The sequence below is a fragment of the Peromyscus californicus genome, unplaced genomic scaffold, assembly GCF_007827085.1.
Source record: "Peromyscus californicus insignis strain IS unplaced genomic scaffold, ASM782708v3 Scaffold_19__1_contigs__length_69161282, whole genome shotgun sequence".
Taxonomy (NCBI): domain Eukaryota; kingdom Metazoa; phylum Chordata; class Mammalia; order Rodentia; family Cricetidae; genus Peromyscus; species Peromyscus californicus.
Window position 1 is genome coordinate 2,276,374 of NW_026294491.1, and position 19,831 is coordinate 2,296,204.

The 19,831-nt window shown below is 52.8% G+C and overlaps 1 protein-coding gene and 1 non-coding gene across 2 annotated transcripts; both read left to right on the forward strand.

Annotated features, from left to right (window-relative positions):
• Window positions 1-525: 525 nt before the first annotated feature.
• On the forward strand, window positions 526-17,622 carry Prrc2a (proline rich coiled-coil 2A). Its single transcript, XM_052744175.1, has 31 exons — window positions 526-652; window positions 2,385-2,559; window positions 3,028-3,205; window positions 3,547-3,646; window positions 3,728-3,800; window positions 4,128-4,271; window positions 4,443-4,594; window positions 4,895-4,974; window positions 5,132-5,274; window positions 5,510-5,600; window positions 5,709-5,919; window positions 6,255-6,729; window positions 7,093-7,283; window positions 7,485-7,788; window positions 8,118-8,328; window positions 8,479-10,332; window positions 10,667-10,935; window positions 11,138-11,268; window positions 11,488-11,617; window positions 11,722-11,807; window positions 11,933-12,166; window positions 12,274-12,414; window positions 12,516-12,587; window positions 13,098-13,265; window positions 15,309-15,391; window positions 15,519-15,726; window positions 15,897-15,995; window positions 16,089-16,301; window positions 16,481-16,575; window positions 16,672-16,762; window positions 16,859-17,622. The coding sequence occupies exons 2-31, from the start codon at window positions 2,448-2,450 to the stop codon at window positions 16,997-16,999; spliced, it is 6,480 nt and encodes a 2,159-aa protein (XP_052600135.1). The 5' UTR covers window positions 526-652; window positions 2,385-2,447; the 3' UTR covers window positions 17,000-17,622.
• On the forward strand, window positions 2,727-2,857 carry LOC128115113 (small nucleolar RNA SNORA38). The gene has a single exon (XR_008220006.1). It is a non-coding gene; the product is annotated as a small nucleolar RNA SNORA38 (small nucleolar RNA).
• Window positions 17,623-19,831: the final 2,209 nt, after the last annotated feature.

Sequence of the window (19,831 nt, forward strand, 5' to 3'; positions counted from 1 at the left end):
TTACCTCTCCCGAATGGACGCCAGACCCGAGGCTCTTCCAGGGTCTATGTAAAGTCCGCCCTCGACTACGTAATCCCTTCCGCTCGTCGCAGTTCTTTCCTTCCCCTCGGCTGAAAGCGTCGAGGGCCTAGCATCGTTTTCCTGCGTCTCTCTGCCCCTCATCCTTCCGCGGACGCACCACGCATGCGCCGCCTCTTTCTCCCACCATCTGTCGTGTAAATTCTGCGCCCCAACGGCCCGGCGTTCCGCCCGGGCTACGCGTCTCAACTGCCGACGCCAAGGCGCCTCCCTAGCCAACCGGCGTCCTGGCGTCTGTAAGTCCCTCCCCTTTATGCAAATAGCCTCCACACGGCCTTTATTTTTAAAGTAGGGGACAGCCCTGAAGCGCGGAGGGGTCGGATAGGAAGGGACCCCGCCCTCTATGCAAATAAGGGGGCGTGTCCAGCCGCGGAGGGAGGCGGGAGGTGGGGGGGTGCTCCCGGGGGCGGCGGTTGCCCGGATGGGCCGTTAGTCGGAGCCCAGCCGCGGAGTGAGCGAGGGAGACGGGAGGAGCCGAGCGCGGCGCCATCCGCCGCCATCCGCCCCCGCCCCGCCGCCATCCGCCCCGGGGAGCCTCTAAGCCCGGGTCCCGGACCCCCGCGCACCCGGCCAGGTGAGTCTGGGCGAGCCGGGTGCTGACGCCCTTTCCGGCGCGGGGCGGCGGCGACGGCGGCGGCGGGCCGGGGGAGAAGCTGCCATCAGCCGCCGCCATCTTGTCCTCCTGCCGCCGGCCCGCCCCTCCCCCTCGGCCTGCGCCGGCCGCTCCCAGGCCGCCGTGGAGGGCCGGGGGCCGACCGCAGCCCCGCAGCCCGCTCCTCGGGGCGCGACCCCCGCTCCGGGCCGCAGTTCCGGCCCGCGTCGCGCCCCGGCCCCTCGGCCCTCCGCCGCCCGTGGCCCTCCCCTTTGAGGGTCCCTTCACACCACCGGACCCCTTCCTACCACCTGGCGCAGTGGGTCCCCTCGTTCTTGGGGTCTGCGTCGAGTCACTCCCTTTCCGGAGCCCCGCTTTCATCCAGCATCTTTGCCTTTCTGCGTCCCCCAAGTCTGCCTTTTCATTTTTCCGGTTAGCCGTATCTCCTCCTCTCTCCCCTTTTCTTCCTGACTGTCTTGACACGGCCCCCTTCTCAGCCATTCTTGCGTCGATTATTATTTCCCTCCCTCCTTTCTTGTTGATTCTCCTTTTACTAATTTATGGTTGTCTGCTCTACGTCTTTCTGCCCCCCCCCCCCCCTTTCACCGTAGATTTCAGATTGGCTTCCTTAAGTGCCGGTAGAGCAGCCCCCATCTCCTTGTCTCTGGCCTATGGTAAAGTTCTTTCCCCGATTTTGGATTTCATCCTCTGCCTGCATGCTTTCTTCCTATCTTCCATCTCTTCTTCACACCGTTCCCACCCACATATGAATGCCTGGTCGGTCTAGAATGGACTAAGATGGAGAGTTTGGCCTGCCTGGGGAGTAAGGGTTATTACGGAAAGAACTGACTGCTTATGGAGAGATTTCATGGGGACAGAAAATGAAGTTGGTTCTGGTTTTGGCTCTCTGGGCCCGTGGTTACAGGGTATTTTCAGGTTAGCTCCATAATGCTTCGTTTTTCCTTGCTTTTATGTAGGATATACCAGAGTCCACTAGTGTTTTTTCCACAAGCAGAATTGTTTCCAAGAACCAAGATGGGAGCCAGTTAAGGGGTAGATGGAGTGTTCTGCTCACAGGGGTTTGTCCAGCCTGAGAGTGTGTAGAGCCCCTGTTGTTTAGTAAGGCTTATTCCGGCACCAGGTCCCCGTCTGGCATGGCAAGCTCATAAAAATCTTTAACCTCCCAGCATACCTTCCTTCAGACCTCCCCAGATGGGACTTAGGGCTGCTGGGAATGGAACCTAGGACACAGGGCCCTGGGGCATGATTAGGGAGCCGCAGTCTAATAGGCTGGCAATCCTAAGTTCTCTTACTTGCTTGATGGAGTTGTGTACCTCGTTCTGGTTTTCTCTGGGGCTTGGACTTGGTTGTCCAATTTTATCATATATCTCTGATCATTGGAGGAGTGAAAAGATGATTGCTTTTGGGATAATACGAGAGGCTGCTGCCATTTCTAAAGTGACACAAAGGATAGAGCGTTTACATCAGGAAGATACCATTGTTTTATTTGTTTTCTTTGTTAGGATATGTCAGGGAGAAAGGAGGACTGGCTGTGGGAGCTGGGTGGATTGTGGTTGCTTAAGAGACTGTAGTAGTTTACACAAGCTAGAGCCCCATATCTGGTCCCTGAAGAGTGAAGAGATCCTCTAGGCTTTTGTCTGTGAAGCGGGCAGAAGTAGGCAGCAGTCTGAGCTGCCTACTGTCTGCCCCACAGGCACCGGCTCGTTTTGGGGGAGGTGCCTGCAGGACCCAACGTACTCAATGAGCTTCCAGCGCAATGTCCGATCGCTCGGGGCCGACTGCCAAGGGGAAGGATGGAAAGAAGTATTCCTCGCTCAACCTGTTTGATACGTATAAGGGCAAGTCCTTAGAGATCCAGAAACCCGCCGGTAAGGGTCCTGCAAAGATGTTTGTTCCTAATGTTTGAAGGCTAAGCATGTGTGGGGTGTAGGCTTCTTCAGCAAAGGCAGCAGGCAGACCAGAGGAGCACTGGAGACCTCCCAGTTTCGTCTTCAGTGCTGAAGGGAGTGCTGGGGTCTGGGTAAAACACCAGTCATCCTCCTACAAAGGCGTGTTTTTGGTTCCTTGTCCTTGGACACGTAAGAATTGGAGGCAAAGAAGTGTGGATTTGCCAAGATCTGGGGCCAGCTTGCTCCCCGCAGGCTCTGGATCAACTATCCCACAGAGAAGCAATACTTAAAATGTATCTCACCTTTCTTGGGAGAGCTGAGAGATTATTATTGAGTAATGGAATGGCTTCTGGGAGAAATCTGTAGTGAAAAGATAGAAATTGGAAGATAGTCTAAATGCGATGTGGATGTGAGGCATTTTTGACCCTTTCTCTACCTTTTCTTCAGTTGCCCCTCGACATGGCCTGCAGAGTCTCGGAAAAGTTGCCATTGCCCGGCGTATGCCACCCCCAGCCAACCTTCCAAGCCTGAAAGCCGAGAACAAAGGCAATGACCCCAATGTCTCACTAGTGCCGAAAGACGGAACAGGATGGGCAAGCAAACAGGAGCAGTCCGACCCCAAGAGGTAGACAGAGTCCTGGGGGATCTAGAAGGATGAGTTTTAGCTTTGAACTTGAGACTATATTAAGGTGTGTGTGGTCTGTTCCAGACACATAAGAGCCAGAGACAAAGAGAGACGCACATTTTGCACTTAGTTTGTTAGATGCCAAAGAAATGAAACCTTAAGCTCAGACAGATGGAGAGAAAGCAGGAAGAAACAGACAGAGCCTGTCTGATGACAGTCTGTCGTAGTATTTGTAGATGGCAGTGATAGACCAGGGTCAGTTCCAACTTTGTACCAGTTAGAGAACTAAGGGAGAGGCATCTCACACTCTGGATAACCTTTCCATCCTGCTATTCCCTCAGTTCCGATGCCTCAACCGCTCAGCCGCCGGAATCGCAGCCACTGCCGGCTTCACAGACGCCTGCCTCCAACCAGCCGAAGCGACCCCCAACAGCCCCAGAGGTGCCTGGAGAACTGGAGGGCGAGAGGAAGAGTGGGACATAGTCTTCCCTCCTATGACCGTTTATTACCTTCCCTCTCCAGAACACTCCTTCGGTTCCAAGCGGGGTAAAGTCCTGGGCACAAGCCAGCGTCACCCATGGAGCACATGGAGATGGTGAGTTCAAGAGTGTTGGAGGTCTGGGCAGTGGTGGTACACGTCCTTAATCCCAGCACTTGGGAGGCAGAAGCACGTGGATATCTGAGCTCAAGGCCAACCTGGTCTACAAAGTGAGTTCTAGGGCAACCGGGGCTATACAGAGAAACCCTGTCTCAAAAGACAGACAAAGTGTTAGAGAGCTGTGGGAGGCAGGAGCCCTGCATACCTTCAGTCAGGATCCTTCTTCTTTCCTCTAAACCTCATTCTCCAGTGCGCAGAGCCTCCCGCTCTGTGTCCATGCCCAGGAAGTGAACCCCTGTCTGATCTCTGCCCTCATTTCCACAGGTGGAAGGGCATCAAGCCTACTGTCGCGATTCTCTCGAGAGGAATTTCCGACCCTGCAGGCGGCTGGCGACCAGGACAAGGCTGCCAAGGAAAGGGAGTCTGCCGAGCAGTCGTCTGGGCCCGGACCAAGCCTCCGCCCCCAAAGTGAGTGGCTGCCTTGTGTGAATAAGTGGTTGCCTTATAACCAGAATAGTGACTTCCATGGAAGAGCTAAATGTATTGCTTACTTTCCTCCCCATCTTTTTTGATGGTTCTACTTGCCCCCAGTCAGTAGTGACTTATCTTTTCCCCCTCTTTGCATTTTCCAAAATACAGATGCCACAACTTGGAGGGACGGAGGTGGGCGTGGCCCTGATGAGCTGGAGGGCCCGGACTCCAAACTTCATCATGGTCATGATCCCCGGGGTGGGCTGCAGCCTTCAGGCCCACCCCAGTTCCCTCCCTACCGCGGAATGATGCCGCCCTTTGTGAGTTTGCCTTTCTACTCTTGAAGTGGTTTCCCTAAAAGCCAGAGTATTATAGTCAGGATTTAGGCAGGGTGTTGGTGGTTCAAACCTTTGTAATCCCAGCACTTGGGAGGTAAAGAAAGGCAGTCAGATCTCTGTGAGTTCCAGGACAGCCAGGGCTACACAAAGAAACTTCATCTTGAAAAACCAAAAAAAAAAAAAGTTGACCCCAGTGAGACGGGGTGGGAGGATGATATGTATGTATAAAGGGCTGGCAGGCTATTTATCCCTCTTAGCAGCTATTGTTGGGCCCTTTTGCAGATGTATCCCCCATATCTCCCATTCCCTCCGCCCTACGGACCCCAGGGGCCTTACCGATACCCGACTCCAGATGGGCCTGGGTAAGCAATCAGATTCTGGATTTGTTACTGGGGGCAGTGTGAGGCTGTTTGGGAAGAAGTGTTCTCTACCTGGGAAGTTCTGTTCCGTTCTGTACGTGATTCTACTACAGGCCGTATTTAACCTTATCTCCCCCTCCCCTTTTTTCTCCATACACAGCCGTTTTCCCCGTGTGGTGGGCCCCCGGGGCTCAGGGCCGCCAATGCGCCTTGTAGAGCCTGTGGGTCGGCCTTCTATTCTTAAAGAGGATAATCTCAAGGAGTTTGACCAGTTGGACCAGGAAAATGATGATGGTTGGGCAGGTGAATTTGGATATTTGGATCTTAAAAAGTAAAATCTGATGAAGAAAGATGGGTCATGTGAGAAAAGCAGATGGGAAAGGGTAAAGGATACGTGGTAAATGCCTAATGCTGCAGAGTACCCAGAGGGGTGAGAACGACAGGACATGGCGGGTAGTTGTTAGTGTTGTAGTTGCAGACTCTGAGATTGGAGCGCAGACCGCTTAGTTTACTTACTGTCCGTTTTCTTCCACTTCAGGGGCCCACGAGGAGGTCGACTACACTGAAAAGCTCAAGTTCAGCGATGAGGAAGATGGGCGAGACTCTGACGAGGAGGGAGCGGAGGGCCGGTGAGTTAGGGCACCAGAGGAGGGGAGGGGGCTCCGTTTTCCTAGGGTAACAGACTCCTAGAAGGGCTGGTTACAGCTGAGTTTAAATATACTGTGATTTGCCCACAGCAAGGATTCCCAGTCAGCTGCTGGTGAGGAACCTGAAACAGAGGGCAAAAAGGGCACCTCCCCTGGCAGCGAACCACCCCCTCCCAAGACGGCCTGGACCGAGAACTCTCGGCCTCCAGAAACGGAGCCAGCTCCTGCCATCCCCAAACCTCCTCCACCTCCACCTCACCGGGGACCTGTGGGGAATTGGGGCCCCCCTGGGGACTACCCAGTGAGTATCTACAACGAGGGGTTGAGAAGACTCAGTTGTGGGAGGCATCAGCTGAATAATTAAATAATAAGCAGTAGTAAGAAGCTAGGGGAGGGCTGTGTCGTGTCTCAGGAAAGCTTGGGAACCTTTGGTTGTAGGGGAGTTGGGAGCCCGCATGTTTAGGTCTTGAAAGGAGCAGAGTTGAGGATGAGGAATTTGTCTCCACCCAAAGAGACCATTGACTTTAAGGCCTGGTTCTTCCTCTTGATTGATGAATTAGTTGATTGATCTTTGGAAGAGGTGGTAGAAAGTATAACGACTGACATGCCTGGCCTGATGGGTCTGCCCATTGCCAGGATCGAGGGGGTCCTCCCTGCAAACCCCCGGCACCTGAAGATGAGGATGAGGCATGGCGGCAGCGTCGGAAGCAGTCTTCCTCAGAGATCTCCCTGGCAGTGGAACGGGCCCGAAGGCGACGGGAAGAGGAAGAGCGACGCATGCAGGAGGAGCGCCGGGCAGCCTGTGCTGAGAAACTCAAGCGGCTTGATGAAAAGTTTGGGGCACCTGACAAGCGGCTCAAAGCAGAGCCTGCAGCCCCACCCATTACCCCTCCTGCCCCAGCTCTACCACCTGCAGTCCCCAAAGAACTCCCTGCACCTCCAGCTCTGCCGCCAGCACCAGCCCCAACACCAGAGAAAGAACCCGAAGAGCCAACACAAGCCCCTCCTGTGCAGTCCACCCCCAGTCCAGGTGTGGCTCCAGCTCCCACTCTGGTGAGTGGTGGTGGCACTGCCAGTAGCACCAGCAGTGGCAGCTTCGAAGCCAGCCCAGGTATGGAGAAAGGAATAGGCTCTGCTAGGTGCTTGGCTTGTGGGGATACTGCATAGCAGAGATGGGTGTTTGGAAGAGAGCCCTAGTTTAGTGAGTGAGCTGTGAGTGGTAGGGAAAGAAGAGTTGGGATATCTGGGAGGAGGCTCTAAAACCGTTGTTGTAGACCCTAAAGTGGAGCAAAGCTCTTTTTGTTTTCTGGTAGTATCATAGGAATACTTGGGGCCTTGAAGTATTTTCCTGGGTCTTAAACAGGATGGGCATTAGTATAGTTGGTATTTGGTTGAAAACTTAAGTGGGGTTTGGAATTTCTGGCATATTCTTTGACTGTTTTGATGGACCAAGTCATTCTGTCCTTCAATGCAGTGGAATCCCAAATGCCTTCAAAAGAGGGTCCTGAACCACCAGAAGAGGTTCCTCCACCTACCACACCCCCAGCCCCAAAGGTTGAACCCAAGGGTGATGGGGTTGGTCCTACTCGCCAGCCTCCCAGCCAGGGTTTGGGCTACCCCAAATACCAGAAGTCTTTGCCACCTCGCTTCCAGCGGCAGCAACAGGTGAGGTCAAATTTTTTCCCTCTTGGGCTGGTGTTGTCTGTTCACCATCCTAAAGAGCTGTCTTCAGGCCTGTGTTCGTTCACCTTTTAATTGTGTTATTACAGTCCATCTACTCCATGTCATGTCCATGCCTTAACTTTTTCTCTGCTAATAATGTTGTAAGCTGTGGTAACCCCTCCCGTCCTGTCTTGTTCCTGGCAGGAGCAGCTTCTGAAGCAGCAGCAGCAGCAGCAGCAGCAGTGGCAGCAGCAGCAACAAGGCACTGCCCCTCCTGCCCCAGTGCCCCAGTCACCACCACAGCCTGTGACCCTGGGAGCTGTACCTGCCCCACAGGCACCACCCCCACCCCCCAAAGCCCTGTACCCAGGTGCTCTGGGCCGGCCCCCACCAATGCCTCCAATGAACTTTGATCCCCGCTGGATGATGATTCCTCCTTATGTGGACCCTCGGCTTCTTCAGGGCCGGCCTCCTCTGGACTTCTACCCTCCTGGTGTGCATCCCTCTGGTAAGGATCCATGGAGTGTTGGGGAGCTCCTTAGTGTAAGGAGGGGTACTGTCTTTGTATGACAGATTGCCTAGGTGGTGTGTCTACTTAGCACTTCTGGGGTGAGGGTCTTGTGAGGATAGGCTTGGGGAAGATGTCAACCGTGGTCCTTTGTTGGGAATGGTTTTTGTGGGGTTGATTACTTCATAGGAAAGCTGAGTAGTTGATTGTTTTCACAAGAGAAGGCAAAGCCCAGACTTAGGGAATGGGGTGCAGGTGCTGCCTGCTTACACAAGGAAGGACTTTGTGGTGTGGAAGGCCTGTGACAGGATCGTTCTTTGTTTTCTTAGGTCTGGTTCCCCGGGAACGCTCAGACAGTGGGGGCTCAAGCTCAGAGCCCTTTGAACGCCATGCACCCCCTCTGTTACGTGAACGGGGCACCCCACCAGTGGACCCCAAGTTGGCATGGGTAGGAGATGTCTTTACCACCACACCCACTGACCCTCGCCCTCTTACCTCACCTCTGCGCCAGGCAGCAGATGAGGACGACAAGAGTATGAGGTGAGTGGCTAGGGAGGAAGTGTGCCGTGGGTTACCTGAGGTGACAGGGAGTCACGTGGGAGGGGTGTCCAGCCAGGTCAGAATGCACTGAATGCTCTCCCCACCCACTGGTGCGCATCCTCATCCTGACAAACTTCTGTTTCTCTTCAGGAGCGAGACTCCTCCAGTACCTCCGCCCCCACCTTACCTGGCTAACTATCCAGGTTTTCCCGAGAATGGAGCCCCTGGGCCCCCAGTCTCTCGATTCCCTCTGGAAGAGCCAGCTCCCCCAGGACCCCGTCCACTGCCCTGGCCCCCAGGCAATGATGAGGCTGCCAAGATACAAGCTCCACCACCCAAGAAGGAGCCCCCCAAGGAGGAACCGCCACAGGCATCAGGACCAGAAGCAGGCAGGAAGCCCACCCGTGGAGGTGGAGGTGGAGGCCAAGGCCCACCCCCACCACGCAGAGAAAATCGTACTGAGACTCGCTGGGGCCCTCGCCCGGGCAGCTGTCGTCGTGGAATCCCTCCAGAGGAGCCAGGTGTCCCTCCTCGCCGAGCTGGGCCTATAAAGAAACCACCACAACCTGTGAAAGTCGACGAGCTGCCTCCTAAATCCCTAGAACAGGGCGATGAGACCCCCAAGGTTCCAAAGCCCGATCCACTCAAGACAGCTAAGGGGAAGGTGGGCCTCAAGGAAACCCCACCAGGTGGGAATCTTTCTCCTGCACCTAGGCTTCGGAGGGACTATTCCTATGAAAGACTAGGCCCTACATCTTGCCGGGGGCGGGGCCGAGGCGAGTATTTTGCCAGAGGAAGAGGCTTTCGGGGGACCTATGGGGGCCGAGGTCGGGGAGCCCGGAGCCGAGAATTCCGAAGTTACCGGGAATTTCGAGGAGACGACGGGCGTGGGGGTGGTGCCGGGGGACCAAACCACCCCTCTGCTCCCCGAGGACGCACTGCCAGTGAGACACGGAGTGAGGGTTCAGAGTATGAAGAAATCCCCAAGAGACGCCGCCAGCGTGGCTCTGAAACAGGCAGTGAGACCCACGAGAGTGACCTGGCCCCCTCTGACAAGGAAGCCCCCCCACCCAAGGAGGGAGTGCTTGCTCAGGTCCCCCTTGCCCCACCACCACCAGGAGCTCCCCCATCACCAGCCCCAGCCCGATTCTCCACTGCCCGGGGTGGTCGTGTCTTCACTCCAAGAGGAGTGCCATCCCGTCGTGGCCGAGGTGGGGGGCGGCCCCCTCCTGTTTGCTCAGGCTGGAGCCCTCCAGCCAAGTCCCTGGTTCCAAAGAAACCTCCAGCAGGTCCTTTGCCCCAAAGTAAGGAGCCTTTGAAAGAGAAGCTGATTTCAGGGCCTCTGTCCCCCATGTCTCGAGGCGGCAACATGGGTGTGGGCATGGAAGATGGGGAGCGACCCCGACGGAGGCGACATGGCAGGGCTCAGCAGCAGGACAAACCCCCTCGATTCCGGAGGCTGAAACAAGAACGTGAAAATGCCGCCAGAGGAGCTGATGTCAAGCCCCCTTCCCTAGCCCTTCCAGCCTCTACTCCTGGGCCAGAGGAGACTCTGGCAACAGTCGCTGTTCCCCCACCTCCTCGCCGCACAGCTGCTAAGTCTCCTGATCTGTCAAACCAGAACTCAGACCAAGCCAATGAGGAATGGGAGACTGCATCAGAGAGCAGCGACTTTGCCAGTGAGCGCCGGGGTGACAAGGAGACTCCCCCAGCAGCACTTATGACCTCTAAAGCTGTGGGGACTCCTGGGGGCAGTGCAGGTGGGTCTGGACCAGGCATTTCAACCATGTCTCGCGGAGAGCTGAGCCAGCGAGCCAAGGATTTGAGCAAGCGGAGCTTCTCAAGTCAGCGGCCAGGCATGGATCGTCAAAACCGGCGCCCAGGCCCTGGGGGCAAGACTGGCAGTGGTGGTGGCAGTAGTGGAGGTGGTGGTTCAGGCCCTGGGGGACGGACCGGCCCAGGACGAGGGGATAAGAGGAGCTGGCCCTCTCCCAAGAACCGAAGGTGGGTAAGGGTAGATTGTTAAGTGTGTTATGGTTGCTGGGGCAAGGGGGTGTGATGAGGGTGGGTACTAGGGAGTTGGGAACCTATGGATACATCAGGCATCAGGTAGTTCCTCCACCTTGCTAAGGGCAGTTAGTAAGCGAAAGAATTGGCAATCCCCGTGCATGCTTTCCTGCTCTGGTGTCTCAGCGTACCTTTGTAAACAAAACTTTGAAAAGGTTTTATCAGGGGAGAGGACAGGATGCCAGTGGAGAACCTAGAAAACAGATGCTTGACTTGTAGGGACAGAGTAAGAGTTTAGTGAGCCCTGGAGCTGATGCTCTGCTTTCTCCAGCCGTCCTCCCGAGGAGCGACCCCCGGGGCTCCCTCTGCCTCCACCGCCCCCCAGCAGTTCTGCTGTCTTCCGCCTGGACCAAGTTATCCACAGCAACCCTGCTGGGATCCAACAGGCTCTGGCCCAGCTTAGCAGCCGCCAAGGAAATGTAACTGCACCAGGCGGGCACCCAAGGCCTAAGCCTGGGCCTCCCCAAGCCCCTCAGGGCTCCTCCCCTCGGCCCCCAACCCGTTATGACCCCCCGAGGGCCAGCAACGTCATCACTTCTGGTAAGCTGGAGGCAAGCAGGTGGGAATGACTCCATCCCCAAAGGTCAGGTGCTGGAGTGGGGAGCAGAAGTTTGGCCTGGGGGCCCTGTTACTGGGTTCAGTGGTGAGCAGAGTTGGAAGGACTGGGAGGCGGAGTTGGGAGAGCAAGCTAGGGTCAGTGGTAGAATGAGGTAGATGCTGACAGTTTTCCCCTTTTCCCCAGACCCCCACTTCGAGGAGCCAGGGCCGATGGTGAGGGGGGTGGGCGGGACTCCCCGGGACTCTGCCGGGGTTAATCCCTTCCCCCCGAAACGGCGGGAGCGGCCTCCCCGAAAACCGGAGCTGCTGCAGGAGGTGAGGGATGGGGCTGGAGATTGGGCTTCATTGCACTCCCACCTCTGAAGGTCCTTGGTTATGCTTTCTGTGTACTTTTTGCGTTGTTAAACTCTCCTCACCCCAGATTCTCATTAGCGATCACCACTTGTCTCCCATGTATGTCTCCCCTGTTGCTGCTGATCCTCACTCTGCCCCGGCTTATTTGTGTTTTGCCCTTGTGGGTTTTCTTCCCTTTAGGAATCTGTGCCAGCTTCTCATAGCTCTGGATTCTTAGGCTCTAAGCCTGAGGTCCCAAGCCCTCAGGGAGAATCCAGAGATTCAGGCGCAGAGGCCCTAACTCCCCACATATGGAATCGTTTACATCATGGTGAGTAAAGCTGATGGAGGGGACAGACTGAAATGGAGGGCGGGGGTGTGAGGTGGCCTTAGAACTGTTTTATCACTGCCTGCTTCATGGTTGATGTTCTCCAGCCACAAGCCGAAAGAGTTACCAGCCTGGCTCCATAGAGCCCTGGATGGAGCCCCTGAGTCCCTTTGAGGATGTGGCAGGCACAGAGGTGAGTGGGCACTGGGAAGGAGGTGGCAGTGGTTTTGTTGAGTGCTAATTGTGTCTCTTCATCTGTTGGTGTGTGTGTACCTGTCAGGTGTTTCTGCTGTAACTTTCTTTCCCCCTCCCCCCCAGATGAGTCAGTCTGACAGTGGGGTGGACCTGAGTGGAGATTCTCAGGTATCATCAGGTCCCTGCAGCCAGCGAAGTTCCCCTGATGGAGGACTTAAGGGGTCAGCAGAGGGACCCCCCAAGCGGCCTGGAGGACCCTCACCCCTGAATGCTGTTCCTGGTGAGGGTACATCTGGCTCTGAACCCTCTGAACCTCCTAGGAGACGGCCACCTGCTCCCCATGATGGGGACAGAAAGGTAAAAGACTTGGCCCTGGCTTTGCCTGTCTTTGCCCATGTGTTGTGTGATTTCTTGTTTTTTTTCTCTGTTACCCACCATTTACACTTTGTTGTTTCCCAATCTAGGAGCTGCCCCGGGAGCAGCCTCTGCCCCCTGGTCCCATAGGCACAGAACGATCGCAGCGCACAGACAGAGGCCCAGAGCCAGGCCCCCTCCGGCCAGCCCACCGATCTGACTCTCAAGTTGAGTTTGGCACTACCAACAAGGTCTGAACGGGCTGAACTTGGACATATCCTGGGTTGGGCACAGAGGATTGGCAACTGGGATGGAAGTTTGAGTTGTGATGATCTCCTGCCCCGTGTTACAGGACTCAGACTTGTGCCTAGTGGTAGGAGACACTTTAAAAGGAGAGAAAGAGTTGACGGCATCAGCCCCAGAGGTGCGTGGTTTGGTGGGAAGGCCTGTGAATTTTGATGGAGATAAGTAAGAGTGATAAGCAGCATCTAGAGCAGCGGTTCCCAACCTTCCCGACGCTGTGGCCTTTAACACAGTTCCTCATGCTGCAGTGACTCCAACCATAACCTCATTTCCTTGCTACTTCATAACTGTAATTTTGCTATTGTTAAGAATGGTAATGTGGGGGTTGGAGAGATGGCTCAGAGGTTAAGAGCACTGGCTGCTCTTCAGAGGTCCTAAGTTCAATTCCCAGCAACCACATTGCAGCTGACAACCATCTATAGTGAGATCTGACTCCTCCTTCTGGTGTGCAGGCGTGCATGCAGACAGAACACTGTATGCATAATCTTTAAAAAAAAATCATAGTATAAATACCTGATATGGGACCCCTGTGAAAGGGTCATTCAACCCTCAGAGGGATCACAACCTGCAGGTTGAGAACTGCTGATCTAAAGTGTAAGACTTCCTTCTTGACAAGGCTTCTTTTGGCCAGGCCATTCCTATATCCAGAGACTGGGAGCTGCTCCCCAGCGCTTCTGCTTCAGCTGAGCCACAGTCCAAGAGCCTGGGTTCTGGGCACTGTGGTCCAGAGCCCAGCCCTTCAGGTCAGCGCCTGTACCCTGAGGTCTTCTATGGCAGCCCTGGACCTCCCAGTTCCCAAGTAAGTCTCATTTTTCTTCATTTGCCCCTTTGTACTTGCCTTTTTCTTTTCCTTGAAGCAGGGCCTGAAACTTAGTACGTAGACCAGACTGGCCTCAAACTCTGAGATTCACCTCCCTCTGCCTGCCAGGTGCTGGGATTAAAGATGCTCCCTACCCAAGCCGGGCAGTGGTGGCGCACGCCTTTAATCCCAGCACTTGGGAGGCAGAGCCAGGCGGATCTCTGTGAGTTCGAGGCCAGCCTGGGCTACCAAGTGAGTTCCAGGAAAGGTGCAAAGCTACACAGAGAAACCCTGTCTCGAAAAACCAAAAAAAAAAAAAAAAAAAGATGCTCCCTACCAACATGCCCAGCATAAAATGTTTTTGGTTTTTAATTTGTGTGTGTGTTCCAAAAATGCATGTGCTGTATCTGCAAGCAGAGGTCAGAGGACAACTTTGTGTTGTCCTCCCTCCACCTCTTTACACGGATAGGTTCCAGGTTGTCAAGTGTCAGCTGCAGGTGACGACTTTACCTGCTGAGCCATCTTTCCTGCCCTAAAGTTGGTTAATTATGAAACATTTCATTGTATCCATTTTTCTTTTTCCTGCAGTGGATAGGATGGGTGAGGGTTTTTTTTGAAGTTCAGGAGTTTGTTTTTGATGGCATGTGTTAGATTTTCCATTGCTTTGACAAAATACCTGAGAAAAACCTGTGGTTTTGAAGGTTCTTTGTGGTAGGAAGGACCGAGGAGGTGGGGTGGCATGGTAGAACCGATCAGTTACCTCTTGGTGACTAGAAAGTATGAGGGAGGGTTCTTTTAATTTTTTAATATTTATTTAGTCTTGTGCTGGAGAGCTGGCTCAGAGGTTAAGAGTACTGGCTGCTCTTCCAGAGGTCCTGAGTTCAGTTCCCAGCAACCACATGGTGGCTCACAACCATCTGTAATGAGATCGGGCACCCTCTTCTGTATACATAATAAATTAATCTTTAAAAAATATTTATTTATCTTTCTGGGTGGTAGTTGGTAGTAACACACCTTTTAATTCCAGCGCTGGGGAGGGCAGAGGCAGGTGGATCTAGAAGAGCAAGTTCTAGGCCAGCCAGAACTACATAGAGAAACCTTGTTTAGAAAACCAAAAAAAGAGATTGTTATGTGCATGAATGTTGTGCTTGCATTTGTCTGCACCGTGTGTATACAGTGCCCATAGAGGCCAGAAGGCACTAGATCCCCTTGCAACTAGAGTTACAGATGGTTGTAAGCCACCATGTGGGTACTAAGGATAGACCAGATGTTCTGGAAGAACCGCCAGTGTACATTTCTCTAACCTTTTTTTTTTTTGGTTTTTCGAGACAGGGTTTCTCTGTGTAGCTTTGCGCCTCTCCTGGAACTCACTTGGTAGCCCAGGCTGGCCTCGAACTCACAGAGATCCGCCTGCCTCTGCCTCCCGAGTGCTGGGATTAAAGGCGTGCGCCACCACCGCCCGGCCTTTTTTTTTTTTTTTTTTTTTTTTTAAATATTGGGTATGTGCACATGATTGCAGGTGCCCATGGAGGCCAGAGGTGTCTGATCTCCCTAGAGCTAGAGTTGTAGATAGCTGTAGTGCCTGTTCTTAACAGTTGCACCATCTCTCCAGCCCCAGCCCCAGCCCCAGCCCATGCCCTCTTCTCATTTTCTTTTGAGGCAGGGTCTGGCCAAGTTACCAAACTGGACTTGAGCTCACTCTGTATAGTATAAGCTAGCCTTGAACTTGATGGCTGTCCACTTTGCCATCAGCCTTCCTAGGAACTGAGATTCCACTAGGCTCCTTTGTTAACTTTTTTACGTCTATTCTGTCCAGGCCCCTGGCCTCCGGGATGGTGCTGCCCACTTTGAAGTGGGTCCTCTCCCCTTGGCTACCCTCTCCTGAGACATCCAAACATAAGTGTACTTTTTTTGTCGCCTATGTGTTTCTCAATCCTGTTGACAACAAGATTATCCATCACACTGTGCTGTATGTATCCAGCCCAAGTTAGCTTTCCTTGACTAAAGATAATGGAACTGCCTCCACCTTGCTGCTCTGCACAGGTCTCTGGGGGTGCCATCGACTCTCAGTTACATCCCAACAGTGGAGGCTTCCGTCCTGGGACACCCTCCTTGCACCAGTACAGGTAAAACTAAGATACCTACAGACCTCCAAAGGGTCTGTAGAGATAGATTCCAGGGGAGAGGGTACCAAAGAATAGATTAAGGCATCACTCAAACTAAGAGAGTAACATCTCGCTAACTTCTTTTCAGGTCACAGCCCCTGTATCTACCCCCAGGTCCAGCTCCTCCCTCGGCGCTGCTCTCTGGGGTAGCTATCAAGGGCCAGTTTTTGGATTTCTCAGCGTTGCAAGCCACAGAGCTGGGGAAGTTGCCTGCTGGAGTTCTCTACCCTCCACCCTCCTTCCTCTACTCTGCAGCTTTCTGCCCCAGCCCTTTGCCTGACCCACCCTTGCTTCAGGTATGAGGTGGGCAGCTGCTAGGGTAACAGAGAGGGTGCTCTTGGGGGACTTGACCTGGTCTGGTTTCTCCTGTAGCCCAGGAGAGCCTGGGACTTGTCATGTAGTCCAGATCACAAGTGTGAGTCATCACACCCACCTGGGAGTTGACCTTTTTCCCATTTCCCAACAGGTACGCCAGGATCTGCCATCCCCTTCAGATTTTTACTCTACTCCTCTACAGCCTGGTGGTCAGAGTGGCTTCCTTCCTTCAGGGGCCCCTGCTCAGCAGGTATCTTTGACCTCCACTCCAGCCTCTGGCTTAGTTTGGATTTTCCCACATGCCTTCCTGCCCTAATGGGCTCACTGGGGTTTCTTGTTGCAGATGCTTCTACCTGTGGTAGACTCACAGCTGCCAGTGGTGAACTTTGGCTCCCTGCCACCAGCGCCACCTCCTGCTCCACCCCCTCTTTCTCTGTTACCTGTGGGTCCTGCTCTGCAGCCCCCCAGCCTGGCTGTACGGCCCCCACCTGCTCCTACTACTCGGGTCTTGCCTTCACCTGCCAGGCCCTTCCCCACTAGCTTGGGGCGAGCAGAGGTAAGGTGTAAGGAATAGCGACAGAAATGAGGCAACTTTCAGGTGGAAAGATTCAGTATTGCAAGTTGAATGGGTTTTAAAAGATGGCAAGGTGGGAGGATTCAGTCTGTCCAAAAAGGGGGGGAAGGGGTGAATTGATTCAGACAGGAAGTTCATAGGGCGAATTATTTTATCTTCAGCTTCACCCAGTAGAACTAAAGCCTTTCCAGGATTATCGAAAGCTGAGCAGCAACCTTGGTGGTCCTGGGTCATCTCGGACTCCCCCAACTGGAAGGTAATCAGGAATGGGGTATAAGTTATTCGTCCTCAGGGATTTTCTTTGACACCAGGGCAGGTTTTGGGCTTGCCTTGACCAAATTTCTTCCCTTAGGCCCTTCTCTGGTCTCAATTCCCGTCTCAAGGCCCCACCTTCCACCTATAGCGGAGTATTCAGAACTCAGCGCATTGACCTCTACCAGCAGGTGAAGGAGAAAGCCTGTGACCCCAGCCTTAGCTCAGGTTCCCTTCTGACCTCCTAAAGGATTGCTAACTTACTCTTCCACATGTACTGTCCTTAGGCCTCCCCACCAGATGCCCTGCGCTGGATGCCGAAGCCTTGGGAACGGACAGGGCCACCTTCTCGAGAAGGGCCTCCCCGAAGAGCAGAGGAGCCTGGGTCCCGGGGGGACAAGGAGCCTGGATTGCCCCCACCCCGCTGAGGGAATTCCCCTTGACCCCCACCCCCGGGGCTTGTATATAGATTATAAATATATAAGGGGGAGGGGTGGACGGGGAGGGGTTGTGGGTCTGGAGCCTCACTTCCCCTCTTCTCTTCCCCTGGTCCCCTATCCCTGGGGCTGTTTGTTAAAAAAGAATAAAAGAATTTAAAAAAGGGGGGGAAAGTTATTTGGTGGGGGGTAGTTAGCTGTAATGTTCCTAGAGTATGTTGCTTAGTGATGTGTGCAGTAGATTCAGTGAGCACTATGTACTCCAGTTACCTGTTGATTGCTTCAAGGTTCCAGAATTAGGAATTTTGGCTGGGCTCAGTTAATGAGATCTACCAGTGGGGGTCAGTGCACACCTGTCTTAGGGTTTCTGTTGCTGTAACCATGCAGCTCTTAGAAAGGAAAGCATTTAGTTGGGGCTAGCTTACAGGTTCAGAGATTTAGTTCACTATCAGCATGGTGAGAAGAATGGTGGCACACTACCTCCAACAATGCTGCAGCACATTCCACTCCCTGACCCCCATAGGCTTGTAGCCATATCATAATGCAGAAATGTGTTCAGTCCACTTCAAAAAGTCCCCATAGTCTCAACTAAAAGTCGGGTCTTCTGAGGTTCACGCTGTCTCTTATTTTTTTTTTTTTTTAAAGATTTATTTATTATGTATACAATGTTCTGCCTGCGTGTATGCCTGCAGGCCAGAAGAGGGCACCAGATCTCATTATAGATGGTTGTGAGCCACCATGTGGTTGCTGGGAATTGAACTCAGGACCTCTGGAAGAGCAGCCAGTGCTCTTAACCTCTGAGCCATCTCTCCAGCCCCACGCTGTCTCTTATAACCCCCTGTAAAAATCCAAAGGCAAGGAAAGGCGCAAAGCTACACAGAGAAACCCTGTCTCGAAAAACCAAAAAAAAAAAAAAAAAAAAAAAATCCAAAGGCAGATCACACACTTCGAACATAAAAGGGCATAGAATTTCCAAGAGGGGACATAGCAAGGAAATACTGGACCAAAGCAAGAATGAAAACCTGTTCAATAGATTCTAAACTCTGCATCTCCATGTCTGATGTCAAAATGTTCTTCAGATCCTGTCAGCTTTATTGACTACAACTTTTCTTGGGCTGGTTCCAGCTGTTAGCAGCTTTCTTCAGCGGGTATCCTATGGCTCTGGCAACTCCAAAATATTGAGGATTCCAACACAGTCCAGGCTTCAACTTCACATAGTGACCCCTCTGATCCTCCATGCAAAGATGTCCCAGACACATCTGTCTCTCATGCTTTCTCTAGCAAGAAGGGAAATTCCATACCTTCCCCCACCCACCTTTTTTTTTTTGATTCATCTGTTTTGCATCCTGGCTGCAGCCTCCCCAACACTGACAACCAAGGAGCCTGTATGAGACTGACTTGGACACTGCATATATGTTAACAGTTGTGTAGCTTGGTCCTCTTACAGGACCATATCCTCTTTTTTTTTTTTTTGTAACCTTGACTAAGCCAGAACCATGTGGCTGAAGCTGCCAAGTTCTACTTGCTAGAGCTGGAACAGCCGCCTCATTCAAACACATTTTCATAATCAACTTTCTGGCTTTGATGGTTTCCATTACTGTCACACTGAGCATAGCTTTAGCAAAAAGACCTCAAAGCCCACCCTTAACAGTAACACTTTATCCAACAAAGCCATACCTATTAGTGCCACTCTCTGTGAGTTTATGGGGGCCAGTTTACATTCCCTGGTTTCCATAAGCTTGTAACAATATAATACAAATACATTCACTCCACTCTCAAAATTCCTCAGTCACAGTTGTCTCAATGTTTAAAAGTTTAAATTCCCTTCTGAGATTCATGCAATCTCAACTGTAGTCCCCTATACAACGAATAATGATACATTACCATTCCAAACATAGTGAAGAAATACTAAAGTAAGACAAAACCAGCCAGGCAAAAACTGCACCTCCATGTCTGATGTCAAAGCACTCTTCAGAGCCCTAACTCCCTTCTTTGTTGACCGCAACACAACGTCTCTCTCAGGCTGGTTCCACTCTCTGTTGGCAGCTCTCCTTAGTAGATTCCCATGACTCAGGCATCTCTAACATCTTGGGTCTCTATGGCAATCTAGGATTCACTTACACAGCATCACAAAATGGACCTCTAAGCCTCCATTGCAGGGTGTCCTCTGACACATGTCTGGCCTCAGCAGCCTTCTTTAGCCATGGAGGGAGATTCCATAACCCCCTTCTTGTATCCTTGACTCAAAATTCAGAACCACGTGGCTGACAGTGCCAAGTTCTGCCTGCTGGGGTTGGGATGTGGCCATCCCGGCCCACTTGTTCAATTACATCTTTACCAGCTGTTTTCTATCATTTCCCTCACCACCTAAAGCTTGACTGTCCTGGAAGTTGCTCTATAGACCAGATGGCCTTAAATTCAGATCCACCATCCCTCTGCCTTCCAGAGTGCTGAGAATAATAATGGTGCATCACCATACATGGCCCTAAGCTTTTCTTTAATTCATTTTCATTTTTCACAAAGATTAGCTGGGTGGGGTCTTACCCTGAGGTCACCACTCTCTATTCTTAGCATCAGGCTTTTTTTTTTTTTTTTTTTAATGTGTACAGTGTTCTGCCTGCATGTATACCTGAACACCAGAAGAGGGCACTAGATCTCATTACAGATGGTTGTGAGCCACCATGTGGTTGCTGGGGATTGAACTCGGGAGCAGTGCTCTTAACCTCCGAGCCATCTCTCCAGTACTGGCATCAGGCTTTTCTTTACTCGTTTATACTTCTTGGTGTTCCTTTTCTCCTCCAATAGTAATTTTTTATTTTTCAT

Excerpts from the sequence above, each read along its gene's own strand:
- Prrc2a (XM_052744175.1), top strand. The coding sequence starts at position 2,448 with ATGTCCGATCGCTCGGGGCCGACTGCCAAGGGGAAGGATGGAAAGAAG. Across the intron at positions 8,329-8,478 it reads GAGGACGACAAGAGTATGAG|GAGCGAGACTCCTCCAGTAC; the intron begins GTGAGTGGCTAG and ends GTTTCTCTTCAG. Across the intron at positions 12,167-12,273 it reads CCCATGATGGGGACAGAAAG|GAGCTGCCCCGGGAGCAGCC; the intron begins GTAAAAGACTTG and ends TTCCCAATCTAG.